General features: G+C 40.2%; 1 protein-coding gene across 2 annotated transcripts in view; it reads right to left on the bottom strand.

The window, feature by feature from the left end:
• COL14A1 (collagen type XIV alpha 1 chain) overlaps nt 1–14,140 on the bottom strand; it is a 137,441-nt gene that overhangs the window by 5,743 nt on the left and 117,558 nt on the right. For both annotated transcript variants that reach the window (XM_087962145.1, XM_087962144.1), the window contains exon 45: nt 429–506. In XM_087962145.1, the coding sequence (XP_087818271.1) occupies nt 429–506 (78 nt within the window). The remainder of the gene's footprint in view (nt 1–428; nt 507–14,140) is intronic.

The following is a 14,140-nucleotide window of genomic DNA, read 5'->3' as shown; positions in this document are numbered from 1 at the left end:
CTAGGGATTCGAACCGCTGACTTTTCTGATCGATAAGCTCAGCATCTTAGCCACTGAGCCACCGCGTCCCTTGAACAGTTAATTATACGTACACGCTAATTGTACATACTGTCAATTCGTGGGCAAATCGCACTGCATAAAAACCTGCTTAACTCATTTGAGGCACATATATCCATGAAGAAATAAAAGTGGATGGAATACTGTACTGAAATGCATATAGAGCCATTCCTATGTATTCAGGATTTTTTTAAAAAAAATGCAGAAATAATTCCTGATGCTGGAAGGTCAGAAAGGAATATCTGAATCAGTAACCTATGTTTGGAAGAAAAGGCTTAGCAAGAAATGCCCTTCCTGTAAAAATGAATGGCAGAAGCAACTGATCTTCCTTATCTAAAAAAAATTGGAGCTCTAGAGTACATGTCATTTACCTGCTGGCCCTGGAGGGCCTCGGGGGCCTTGGTTTCCAATACCTGGGTTACCTCGTTCTCCTTTTTCTCCTGGTGAGCCTGATTTAAAGAAAAAGACAGAAATCAGAATAGATGTGGGGGGGGGAGATTGATACATGTTTCTCTCTGGGCATATTTTATTAATTAAAAGGAAGGAAGGAAGCCAAGAAAAATGATTCTGGAAGTTGTGCGTCATGGAAAGTTGCTATACTAGATATCTGCTGCAGTTCCTCCTAGATCCGTGATGGCGAACCTATGGCACGCGTGTCACAGGTGGCACGCAGAACCATTTGTGCCGGCACACGAGCTGCAGGCAAACCTATCTCACTGCACATGTGAGCACCTCACAGCTGGTTTTCAGCCAGTTTGAGGCCTGTTTCAGAAAAACAGGAAGTGATGAAACGGGGCTAGATTTTGGCCTACAAAGCTTGTAGAAGCCTTCAGAAGCCTTCCTCAAGCCTTTGGGAGGCCTCAAACCGTCCGAAAATCAGCTGTGAGGCACAGTGCAGGTAAGGGGATGGGGGGGTGTGGGGTGGAGGGATTGCACATGCATGTGTAGGGTATGGGGGGTGCATTGCCTTCTGGGTGCTGGCACGTGAGTGCGAGCGTGCAAGCATGCACTCAATTTTTGGCACAGGAACCCAAAAAGGTTAGCCACCACTGCCCTAGATGGCATAGCATTGGTAATTTTAGACATCATCACTGACTCTCTTTGTCTTGGACCATATACAGGGAGTATAGGAGAATCAGTTAAAGGTGCTGGGTATGATTAGTCTACAGAAAAGGGCACTTGGGAAGCTAAGATAGCAGTTTTTCAATATCTAAAGGGTTCCAATAGAAGACACTATAATGTAGCTCAGGGCTGTACTGTGGAATCCTTGGTACTCTCTGAGCTTGGTGATTCACCTGTAGGCATTTCATTACCCAATGCACATCATGGCTACCTGGGCAATTCTGGGAATTGAACTCCATTACCCCTTTCCCCTTGAAAAGGGGAAAAAGCCTTGTCTTCTCAGGCAGACTGTCAATGGTCCAACTAGTGAACCCAAAATAAAGGAAACACTCTTGGGAGCTTTGAATCACCAAAAGTACAACTTTATTGGATACACCATTTTGGTACTGAAGGATCAAAACCAGCTCTGGTTTTCCTGCGCAAATGCTTGCTTGGGTAAACAGTACTTTCCCTTTCTCCCCCTCCCTGGGTGATCACATTGTCCAATTATAAGACGTCCTTTGGTTATGGGAACAGTCCATCTCCTTCTCAAGCACCTGCAGTGGTGACTTTGATGGTTGCCAGCAGGGGTGGGATTCAATTTTTTTAACAACTGGTTCTGTGGGCGTGGCTTAGTTGGTGGACATGGCTTGGTGGTAATGTGACTGGCTGGGCGTGGCCAACTCAACATCACTCACATTGAGGCACACATCTCCTCGCCTGGCCTCTCATGACTGTGGGGATGCTGCAATAGTCATAAGTGTGAAAAATGGTTATAAGTCACTTTTTTCAGTGCCATTGTAACTTTGAATGGTCACTCCACACAAGCAAAGTACCAGCAAAGGAGGGGGAAAAAACTCCAGAGAAGTTCCAGAGACAGGAAGTCTAGTCCTGCCAAGAATGTAGTAAGGGTTAACGGAGAGGCAGTTTCTGTAAGCAACACCAGAATGTTTCCTTCCTGCCTTCCTTACAGGATTAGGCCAGTAATTTCTCCTAACAACCGGTTCTCCGAACTGCTTAGAATGTTAACAACCGGTTCTAGCGAATAGGTGCGAACCGGTAGAATCCCACCCCTGGTTGCCAGGCTCTCATGGTCCTTGCACACATTCTCAGCATTCTATTTCCTCCTTCCTTCCCCCCAGTTCATTGGCAAGTTGAAAAGTGTTAGGTTTGAAAGAAGCAAAGCGGTTCAATCTTGACATAGACTTTTTAAAAACAGTATAGTTTGTTGTTTTTGTTCAATTGTTAAGTTGTGTCCAACTCTTTGCAAGCCCATGGATCAGAGCATGCCAAGCCCCCATGCCCTCCACTTTTTCCCAGAGTTTGCCCAAATTCATGTTCATTTGCATCGATGACACTATCTAATCAACTCATCTCATTTGTTGTTCCCTTCTCCTTTTGCCCTCAATCTTTCCCAATATCAAGGTCTTTTCCAAGGAGTCCTCTATTCTCATTTGGTGGCCAAAGTATTTGAGCTCCAGCTTCAGTATCTATCTTTCCAAAGAACAATTGTGGTTTATTTCCCTTAGGATAGACTGATTTGATCTTCTTGCAGTCCAAGGGACATTCAAGAATCTCCTCCAATGCCACAATTCAAAAGCATCCATTCTAGCTACTTTATTTGAGATGCTTAGTTGTCAACTTGATATACAATCCCAAGATCAGTACTTTAGCCATATGCTTATTGTGGATGCTCAGATCTGAGTCACCATCTTCTGTAAACACTGCATTTTCAAAATATTGCTGCTGGATTCGGCTGCCAGGAGCAAGATTTTCAGAGAAAAGTTGCGCTGCAAACGGGGAAAAAAAAATTTCTAACCTCTCACAATTTCTCTGCTCTGCCAGCAGCTCTACCAGAATAAAAGTCTGACTGTCTCAAATGCCTTGTTGGCAGAAAGGAAGGATGGATATATAGCAAAAGTAAATCCATATAAATATGTCCAGCCATCAGGCAGTATTCAGGAAAGCGAGGACGCTGAATTTTCCATATGTGAAGTTGGCAATCGCAAGAGCTATGGTTTACTGCAAAGCTTTATAAACCTGAGCTGACTGATGGCTCCTTTTCCATCATTTTTTTCCCCCCAGGTTTTCTGTTGCAGTCATTTCACTTCCTTTCATTTTGCACTACCTATGCATGCGCAGAATCAAAGCTGGCATTTCAGGATCAGCAGCTTATAAAAATAACTTTGGCAGAGAATCACTAATTATTCTCTCCGAATACTCCGTGGACATACTTTGCTAATTGCAACGGCTGCATGACTTTCTAATGGCTGTGAAGTAACTGTATCAGTGTTGCTTTTATCGAGGCTAATGAGAAAGAAACTTCCACAGCAGTGGAATTTTTGAAATACACTTGGACATATAATACAAATTGCCTCCCTCCCCGTGCAAAACCTGGATTTAAAAACCAGACGGAAGACATTACATTTTTTCCCCAAATGGGCTTCCAAATGGTGCTATCAGGTGAAGCATTTTGGTGGCAGCAATAAAACCAGACAAACTTATCTCCTGAATTGTCTTATGACGCCATTATAGGTCTGGCATAGTTAGATCACCTCACACACAGACACACAAAAATTGGTCCTTGTTGCTTAACAGCAAAAAAAATGCTAATAGCTTTCGAAAAACTTGCTGCAGTGGCCTGCTTTTCTAGTAAGGAATTATTTAAAAGCCCTTTTTAGAAATGGCCCCCCTTTGCTTAGATGGTTAATTTTTGTTTCCTGGAAATCAAGTTGATACTAACTGATCATGAGCTGGAAGGAGCTTTGGGCAGGTTGTCACTTTAGGGTTCTATGTGCTCTGCTTCTGTTAAGTCTCTTAGTCTCACTTCATTTGTTATATTCACTTTATGTATATCCCGCCTTTATTATTTTTACAAATAACTCAAGGTGATGGACACCACACAATACAGGTAGTCCTTGACCTACAACAGTTCATTTAGTGACCATTTGAAGTTACAACGGTGCTGAAAAAAGCTACTTATAACCATTTTTCATACTTATAACCATTGCAGCATCCCTATAGCCATGTGATCAAAATTTCAGATGCTTCTCAACTGACTCATATTTCTGACAGTTGCACTGTCCTGGGGAATATGATAACCTTTTGGGAACGTCTGACAATGGGGAAGCCAAATTCACTGAACAGCCATGTTACTAACTGTACAACTGGCAATGATTCACTTAACAGCTGTGACAAGAAAGGTTGGAAAATGGGGCAAAACTCACTTAACAAATCCCTCACTCAGCAGCATAAATGTTGGGCTCAATTGTGTTCGTCAGTTGAGGACTACCTGAACTTCTTCCTCCTCCCATTTTCCCCACAACAACAACCCTTTGAGGTGATCCGGGCTGAGATTAAAACTCGTCCAAAATCAGCCAGCTGGTTTTTTTTATGCCTAAGGCTGGCTAGAACTCCCAATTTCCCTGGGGTTTGGCTCAAAGTCATCCAGCCAGCTTTCATATCTAAGACAGGACTAGAACTCCCAGTCTCTTGGCTTCTAGCCTGGTGCCTTAACCACTACACCAAATTGATTCTCTCCCCTTTCAACCCTAGAAAAGTGCTTTTTTCCTCAGGCAAAAGAAGAAAAGTAGGAAGAACATAGCAAGAGAAGCAATGGAAGGAAGGAAGTTAGAAGAGACATAAATATAATAACTACCCTCTGGATAGCAACTTCCTGAACCTTGGCTCATTGTTTGAGATCTCCCACTCCTCCAACCCCTCATCACAAGGGATTTTAAGCATCCAGGGACAAATGCTTGAAATTAAACGTAGGTCTCTGATAAATGGGAAGTTACAATTTGGCCTTTTCTTCCGTGCTTTGTCATATTCACGTGGCTAACCCAAGAGAGACAAACAAGTTGAGAATAAAAGCTGAATCAAACGTAGGCATTGGTGGAATAAACTCTGAAAAGATAGCAGGGCTGAATTCAAATTCAAGGGTTAGCCAAACTGTACTTAAATTGAAATCAGAATGTTTCCATGGATTGTTGGCTTAAAATCTAATCTAACTGGCTTGTAGGTCACAACCTCCCGAGTTCTTGCCTGGCCAGAAGCTAAGGCTGACGCTGAATATTTAGCATTGTTTCAGAGAGAAGACATAGTCAGGGGGTTTGGCATAAGATTAATAAAGCAATTACTAGAAAATCAATCATCAAGCCAAGATCCTAGGCCAGTTTCCCAGCCTTTTTTTTTTTTTTTTTGGAAAGACATAATTGTATTCAGGCTTAAAGGAAACCTGAAGTCATGGTTTTCCATTGCAATTTAAGATTCAAAGGACACATTGAAATTCTGAAGAATAAGGGTGGGAGCAGCTGGACTAAATTAACATCCTTCCAAAATTTGAAAAAGAGTATTTAATACATGTGGAAAAGAAATAATTATCTTGGCCTTCTTCCTTTGGCCTGGTGCTGTTGAAAATACTGTGAGGGATACTAGCAATATTCACACAATGTGGCTATGTCAGCTACTCTCCTGGGTAAACCACTGAAGTCCACATCCTGGTAGTAGAAATGTCCAAGTCAAACAGGGAGTATCCATATTATTTATTTATCTGAGTGCTTATTTATTTCCTTATTTGTTAGCCAATTTGTCTTCAACTCTGGGCAAAGTTAACATAGGAGGCCATTGAACTAGGAAGGAGGGAGGAGGAGGAGGAGGAGGAGGAGGAGGAAGAAGAAGAAGAAGAAGAAGAAGAAGAAGAAGAAGAAGAAGAAGAAGAAGAAGAAGGAAGGAGAAGGAGGAGGAGGAGGAGGAGGAGGAGGAGGAGGAGGAGGAGGAAGGAGAAGGAGAAGGAGAAGAGAAGAAGAAGAAGAAGAAGAAGAAGAAGAAGAAGAAGAAGAAGAAGAAGAAGAAGAAGAAGAAGAAGAAGAAGAAGAAGAAGAAGAAGAAGAAGAAGAAGAAGAAGAAGAAGAAGAAGAAGAAGAATTTGTCCTTGTTTTTATTATCCTGCACCATCTGCCAGATGGCAATAGTTAAAAAGAAGGTGCCCAGGATGAGATGGATCTTTGAGAATGTTTTGAACTTTCTTACCACAGTGGGAGCTATAAAGCTCTTCCAAAGAGGGGAGAGGGTAACCAATGATCCTCTGGGCAATGACGTTAACTCTCTGGAGTGCTTTCCTATCTGCCACTGTGCAATTGGCAAACCATACAGAGGTGCAGTATGTTAAAATGCTCTCTATGGTGCAGCGGTAGAAGGTCACCAGCAGTTTTTCATTCCGTTGTTGTTTTCTGAGAAGTCTCAGCTAGTATAATCTCTGCTGGGCCCTTTTGACCAGCACTGCAATGTGAGCACCCCAGGTCAGGTCCTCTTTTAGGGTAACACCCAGAAACTTAAAACTGGTCACTTGCTCCACTCGGTCTCCATTGCTGAGCAAGGGCTGAATGTCTGGTCTGTTCCTTCTATAGTCCACTATAAGCTCCTTGATTTTATTGGTGTTGAGGACCAAGTTATTGTCTCCTAGTTTCTACGCCAGCACCTTCATCGCTGCACCAACCTGGCTCTTCTTTCCTCTGGTCTCAAGGACAAAGGGGAATTGCATCACTGAAAATTGGAGAAGAGCCTTTGGTTGAGTCTTCTGGTTTTAGAATGTATGATTAATGTGTGAACTATCCACTCATAAGCTCTCTGATGGAATAACTGGAAAGCAAATTCTAACACACAGAAACCACAGCATAATTAATTCTGTTTCTGCTCCATGTTCAAGGTGCCAACAAATACTTATGCTGTTATGCCAATGTTGTTGGAACTGCACGCAAACGGAGTTTCCCGCTCAGCTTTTATTTTTTCTGTGGGTTTTTTCCCTAAAGCAAAAACTGGGATTTTTCATGAAATAATTTCAACAAGAAGAGATGTTAAGTGCACAAAGCAAGCAAAAGTAGAGTGAAAATTTCACTCAAGCAGAAAGAAATAGGTCCTGAGGAGAAGGAGAAGAAGATGTCAACCCTACTCCTTCTTTACTGATTTGTTATCTCATTGACATCAAATTGGGGGAAAGTCTAATTAGGAGTAAAATTGAAAACAAATAAAATGGTGGAAGTTTAAAGGAAGCTCTTATTACATGTTTTATTGTACTGTGAATTATACAGAGTTTATAGGTCATTGGATCTTCTCCCCTTACTAGAGAGATTGCCAGGGAGGGCAGACAATTTTTATGTAGATTTTCTCCTCCAGGATTCAAACCCAGCTATTATGCATGCAGTGGCAAAATTCTGTGTTGCTGCAATGTCTACTAGAAAAAAATTGGTTACAGAATTATAGCTGTCAATTTGTGACAATTTTTGGAGATAGAACAATCTTTGGAAAATGATGTTTACACACACTTATTGGCTCTCCACTCATATAAACCAGGGAGTTCCCTTAACTATTTGAGAACATGTATTTTCTTAACAGGGATGACATTATCCACTGTTATAATGTGTCAGATATATATATATATATATATATATATATATATATATATATATATATATATATATATATATATATATATATATATATAGTTATTCGGTTTTCTCCTGTGTAAAATTGGAAGTATCTAGGCGACGTTTCGATGAAGTCTCATTCATCATCTTCAGGCTTGTGTCTTTGGCTTTGTGCTTCTCAGAATAATGTGAGCTTGCAGCTGCTTCTTCCTTTTAACTGCTAGTGGGGGTGTGACTTGATTGGGTAGGGGCTTGGCTGTGTTCTGATTGGGTGGGGGTGTGTTCTGTTCAGGTGGGGGCTGGGTTGTGCTCAGGTTAGTCTTAGTTGCCGGGGGATTTGAGCTGGTGAGCTGTGATCCTGTTGTTTGGCTTCGCGTTCGTGTTTGTGCATTCGTGGTCATGGTCGTGGTCGCGTTCATGGTCGTGAGACTTCATTGAAACGTTGCCTAGATACTTCCAATTTTACGAGGGAGAAAACCCGAATAATCAAAAATCCACATACAAATACCCACGAAAACCTCAGAAAACAAGTATATATATTTATATAAGTTTTTGCAGGTATCTATATGTATGGTATTCAGCTTTGTTTGGGTATTTTCCCATGTCATTATAGTTGTGCTTTTAAAGTTGTAGCGACGTTTCGGCAGAATCTCATCTGCCATCATTAGGTTTCCATATAGTGTTCATCTGTGAGTCAGGCTTTCACAGCCATTTCTGTTTTAAATTTGGTGCTAGCCCACTGCTCTGTTAGAATGGTTTTTTCTTCATCCTGATTGGTTGGGAGTCTTGGTCTGTGTTTATTGGTCTTGGAGTTTGCTGTGTTCTGCTTGATTGGTGTTTCTATCTTCTGTCTGTTTTGTAGCATTTTTTTGTCTTGATTGGCTGGCAACATTGTGTTTCCTGTATTGGAGGCTTTTAGTGAGGCTTGGCTTTGAGTGAATGGACGTCTATCATTTATTAGGAAGCTAGGTTTCATCTGGGTGCCTTGTTGGGGTGTGTTTGAGCTGGAGGTATCAGGGGGGGGGTCTGTTTGTGCCCAGGTGTTTGCTAGGCTTGTGGTGTGGAGATTTTTTTGTTTGCGAGTGCAGGCTTCCAGATAATTGAAAGTCTGGCAGAGTTATCTCTTCTATTCATGCTTTTAGATCTTTTTTCAATCTCTATGGCTTCTCTGATAATTCTGTAGCTCGGGTTTTCTATAGTGGCTAGGGTTTTGGTGCCATTGAAGTCGATGCTATGACTTGTGGCTTTCATGTGTTGGACTAATGAGGAAGTGTGTTCCAGCTTTTTTACTGCATTTTTGTGTTCATCCAGGCGGGTACTTATTCTTCTATTGGTCTGTCTGATGTATGTGGCAGGGCATGATGCGCAGGGGACTTCATATATGCCTTGGTTTTCCAGATCAATTTTATCTTTGGGGTTTCTTAGGATGGCTGCTATATTTTTGTCTGTTTTGAAGGCAGTTTTGATGTGATGCCTGTGTAGTATCTTACTGATTTTGTCTGTAGTACCTCTTATGTAGGGCAGGACAGCTGTCCCATAGGTCTGTTCATCTTCTAGGTCTCCATTATGTCTCAGTGTGTTTTATAGTGTGTTATAAAAACACACTATATAAGTTATAGTGATTTTACTTTGACTTAAGAGTGCAGGTAGCATCAAAGTAAAATCTGGAAGATTAAAGGATAAATGGCTAAGTCAAATTCCCATGAATTTGATTTATCTGGATAAAACACCATTCTTAGAACTATTTAACCAACAGCCAAATCTTCAACTCTTAACCAGCTGCATTGTTTGTTATATTCTCATCAATCCTTTTGGTTGTCTTCTCTATTTATGGCTTCAGAGGCCAAGAAATTTCCCTAAGCATATATATTTAGTCAAGAGAAAAATATCTCCTATATTTTGAAATTTATGACCTATGCACTCATTCCATTCTGATTGCCAAATAGCCTAGGGAAGATTGTTAGACATATGACTCATTGATATAGTTCTCAATTTACAACCATTTATTTAGAATACAGAATAAGAGGGCTGGAAGGGACCTTATAGGTCATCTAGCCCAACCTCCTGCTCAAACAGGAGACCATTTAGTGACCATTTGAAATTATAATGGCACTGAAAAAAAAGTGATTTACAACTGGTTCTCACACTTAGAACCACTGCAGCATCTCTTAGAGTCATGTGATCAAAATTTGGGTCAAAACCAGCCTGTATTTATAATGGTTACAGCATCCTGAGATCATATGGTCACCATTTGCAAACTTTCAAGCCAGCTTTCAACAAGCAAAATCAATAGCCAGGCTCGCTTAATAACCACGTGATTAACTCCTGCAGTGATTTTTTAAAAAAGTTGTAAAATTGGACTTAACTCACAGAACAACTGCTTTGCTAAGCAACAGAAATGCTGGTCACCATTGTGATCATAGTTTGAGGACTATCTGTAAGTTTTTGTTTACAATACATTGAGAAATCTAACAAGGAAGCTTGGACGGAATGAACGTTTTTACTATTTACCACCAGAATGAAAAGATAAAAGTCTTTGGAGAATATCTTTCTGCTTGGAAAAGTTAAAAGCTGTCAAAAAAGCATGTGAGGGGGAAAAAATAGAGATCTGGCCAGATACTGATATCACAAATATGACCTTAGAACATCTCAGAGAAGCAGACACTGACAAAGAATCCTGGTGAAATGACATCCATCTGATAGAATAATAGAATAACAGAGCTGGAAGGGACCTTGGAGGTCTTCTAGTCCAACCTCTGATCAAGCAGGAGAGCCTATAGCATTTCTGACAAACGGCTGTCCAGTCCCTCCTTAAAAATTTCCAGTGTTGGTGCATCCACAATTTCTGGAAGCAAGCTATTCCACTGATTAATGGTTCTAACTGTGAGGAAATTTCTCCTTAGCTTGTTTGTTTGTTTATTTATTTATTTATTATTTTATTTTGTCAAGCGATTATAAGATAACAGGTATAAGTATAAACATAGTTATGAATCATGAAATGGATACATATAAGAAAAATAAAAAGAAACAATAGGACAGGGATGGTAGGCACATTAGTGCGCTTATGTACGCCCCCTACAGACCTCTTAGGAAAGGGGTGAGGTCAATAGTAGACAGACTAAGGTTAAAGTTTTTGGGGTTTGGGGAAGAAACCACAGAGTCAGGTAGAGTATTCCAGACATTGACCACTCTGTTGCTGAAGTAGTATTTCCGGCAATCAAGTTTGGTGTGGTTTATCTTGAGTTTGTATCTATTGTGTGCTCTTGTATTGTTATGGTTGAAGCTGAAGTATTCATTGACAGGTAGGACATTGCAATGTATGATTTTATATACTATACTTAGATCAGACCGATGGCGGCGTAGTTCTAGATTTTCTAGGTCTAGAATTTTAAGTCTGGTGATATAAGGTATTCTGCAACAAGTAGAGGAGTGGAGAACACTTCTTGTGAAATATTTCTGGACGTTCTCAACTGTGTTAATATCAGATACGTAATGCGGGTTCCAGACTGATGAGCTGTATTAAAGTATTGGTCTAGCAAATGTTTTAGTTCTAGGTTGATTCTCTCCTTGATTAGTTTTTACCCATTGCTTCTTGTCCTGCCTTGAGGTTTGTTGCAGATTCAGATTGTTGCAACCCAGAACTAATAGCCTTCACAATAAAGGGCAATACTGGAATAGGTAATGTTTAAAAAACATCACTCCTCAAAGAAATAGCCAGTGATTTATTTCAAAAGGCCCACTGCGAGTTCATGGCAGTCTGGTCTCTTCTTGAAAGCTTCTAGGGATGAAGCTCCCACACCTTCCGAAGGCAACTTTTGTTCCATTGGTTGATTGTTCTCACTGTCAGAAAATTTCTCCTTATTTCTAGGTTGAATCTCTCCAAAATGACTGAACAAACAGTATTCAGGACCTTGATTCTTAATTAATGATTGTATATGGACACATGAAATAAATTGTTTTGAGATTAAGTCATTTCCCTGTGTCTTTTTCCTATAGGGCTATTAGTGTCAAATCTTTATTTATGTATTACTAGGACTTCTTTATTCAACCAGAAAACTCCCTTTTAACCACCCTGTAACCTCTTTTATTGGAGTAGAGTTAGGGCCATCGAATGGACCTCAGTGTTTACTGGCTGGATGCTCTTCCTGACACCATACGGAGTTCACAGCAGATATTTTTTTCTTTGAGCCCTAGGAGCGAAATCTCTGCTGCTGCTAGGATTTCGAGTGGAAGGTAGGCATTTTCACCACTAGGCCACTACACCTCTGAGTCACAAAAATGTTGCAGGTTTATGGAACAAGACTCCACCTTCTGAAATCTCAAACGTATAACGCCTTTGCAAAAGCTTCAAATAAATTGCTATTATTCATGTGACTGAAATGGTTGAATGCCTAGCCAATTAAACAGGAATTCAATGTAATTGTTGTGCTGTTGTTGTGAAACCATCTTCTTCGTGTAGCCTTTTTAAGAACAGCCCTTCGTGCGCTCACCAAAAACCAAATAATGTCCTTGGCTTGAAATTGGAGTTAATGATGGAGAATATATTTGTTTGCAATCCTTTCTGATACTCATTTCCTTATTCCCACATAAATTAATGTCCTACTGGAAAAGATGATGGTAGTTTCCATGCTGTCCAAGTTGATTGTATATGTGTGGAAAGATAGAAACCTTATGGTAACAGAAGTTATTCTTCCAAATACATTGTCATAAAATCTCTTTGAAAATGCAAATGAAATGACAAAATATATCTTGTTGTGTATCTGCACTAGAAGATTCTGTTCTTGTTTATTAGAAATTTGGACCTCGAATTGATGAGCTGCATATGGCCAGCAAATCCTCCCCATTTACTAACACAATGAGGAACCTTTCTGGATCTATCAGTACAATATTCAGAGACAGATTATAATTCACTTTAAATCTTGCTATTTGGTAATCTGCCAAAACACTGAAATTTGGATGAATTGAGAATATGGAAGTCATGGACATTCTGTTAAGGACATTCTTAAAGTGAATGCTGAAATATCAGTTTGGTGGGACTTCTGTATCTATTAAGGAAAAGACATTGGTAGGTGTCGAAGTGGATGAAATATCCAGAGAATCTCATTCATCAATGTTTCATTATCAGGTATATCCAATAACATTTTGAAACAGCTAATGTCAGCTTGCTTCAGTTGTAGCCAACTCTCAAGCCTTCAATGTACTATTGATAATTGGCAACATTTTCAAAAGTGGTTTTCTATTGCCTTCCTCCTAGGGCTGAGAGAGAAGAACTGGCCCCATCACTCAGCTGGCCTTCATATCTAAAGTAGGAATGAAACTCAGTTTTCTGTACTCTTACTCCAGCATCTAATCACTAGATCAAACTGGCTCTCTTGGACCAGTGTAGACCTCTATTAAATGTCCGCATAATCACATGTGGAAGTGAAAAAATATGCAAATGGTTGATCTTCTAAGCGTTGTCATTCCTAAGTCTTGCTAATAATTTTATTATCTCCAAATATCTCCACTTAAGCTTCGTGAAACTTCAAAATATCTATTGTTCCCCCACAAAAAAACAGAAGTTGCAAACAGTCCCATCCTCTTGCTCCAAATCTTTGTTTACCTGGAGTTTAGGAAACAATCCCACCATAGCAACCAAGAGATAGATCAAACTCTAATTCTGCTGCCATGGTTGCAGAGAAGCCCTGGTGGCGCTGGGGTTAGAAGGCGGTATTACAGGCAAACTCCTCCCATAGTCTGTAGTTCGATCCTGACAGGTTGCAAGGTTCATTCTGTCTTCCATCCTTCCGAGGTCCATAAAATGAGGAGCTAGATTTGTTGGGAGCAATATGCTAATATTGTAAACTACTCAGAGAGTGATGTAAAGCACTAGGGGCTGGTATATAAATCCAAGTGCTATTGCTATGGTGGTAGCAGAGTGGTAGCCTGGATTTCTGTGACCCAAATCTGCTAGCCTGGGTCTACCAATCCATTGTTATAAAAACAAAGAAGCAACAAATTGTATTGCCAACTAGATCATCCTCTTTGTCAATATAGCTGGCTATAAAATTCTCAGCCTGAACTAGCCCACTGTCGGCATTTCCAAATGAGAAATTAAATTCTGCCAAAACGCCTTTCTTTTCTTTAACTTTGAAAACAATTTTGTTGACAAATTCTGAACAGGGGAACTTCAATGTCATGTTCTTTTATCTTATTTATTGCAAACTTAACTTTCCAGTATGTTCCGTGAAAACATACCAACCTGGCATTGGTTGTTTGGGAAAAACTACCATTGTTGAAGTCACTATTTTTCTTCTTTGTAATTCATCTCTTTCACTCTGGTGTCAAATCTTTCAGGCTTAACTATATATATATAAATTATGCATAGAATGCCACTTTAGTCCCTCTTCCTGTTCCATCCCACTTTGCTTTAGTTTCCCCATTTTAACTTTCAGCCTCTTTCTGGTTTCCAATTTCCCATGTCCCTCCGAATCTCAACTCCTTTTCTTCCTTGTGCCACCAAACAAAGAAGCTCTTTGAACTTCTTTCCCACAGAAACCTAAATCTTCCCTCTTCTT

The sequence above is a fragment of the Notechis scutatus genome, chromosome 3 (genome assembly GCF_049901735.1).
Source record: "Notechis scutatus isolate UNSWTSFEM ecotype Mainland chromosome 3, rNotScu1.2, whole genome shotgun sequence".
In the NCBI taxonomy this organism is placed as follows: domain Eukaryota; kingdom Metazoa; phylum Chordata; class Lepidosauria; order Squamata; family Elapidae; genus Notechis; species Notechis scutatus.
The sequence above is the reverse complement of the archived record's forward strand: the minus strand, read 5'-3'. Positions and strand labels throughout refer to the sequence as shown.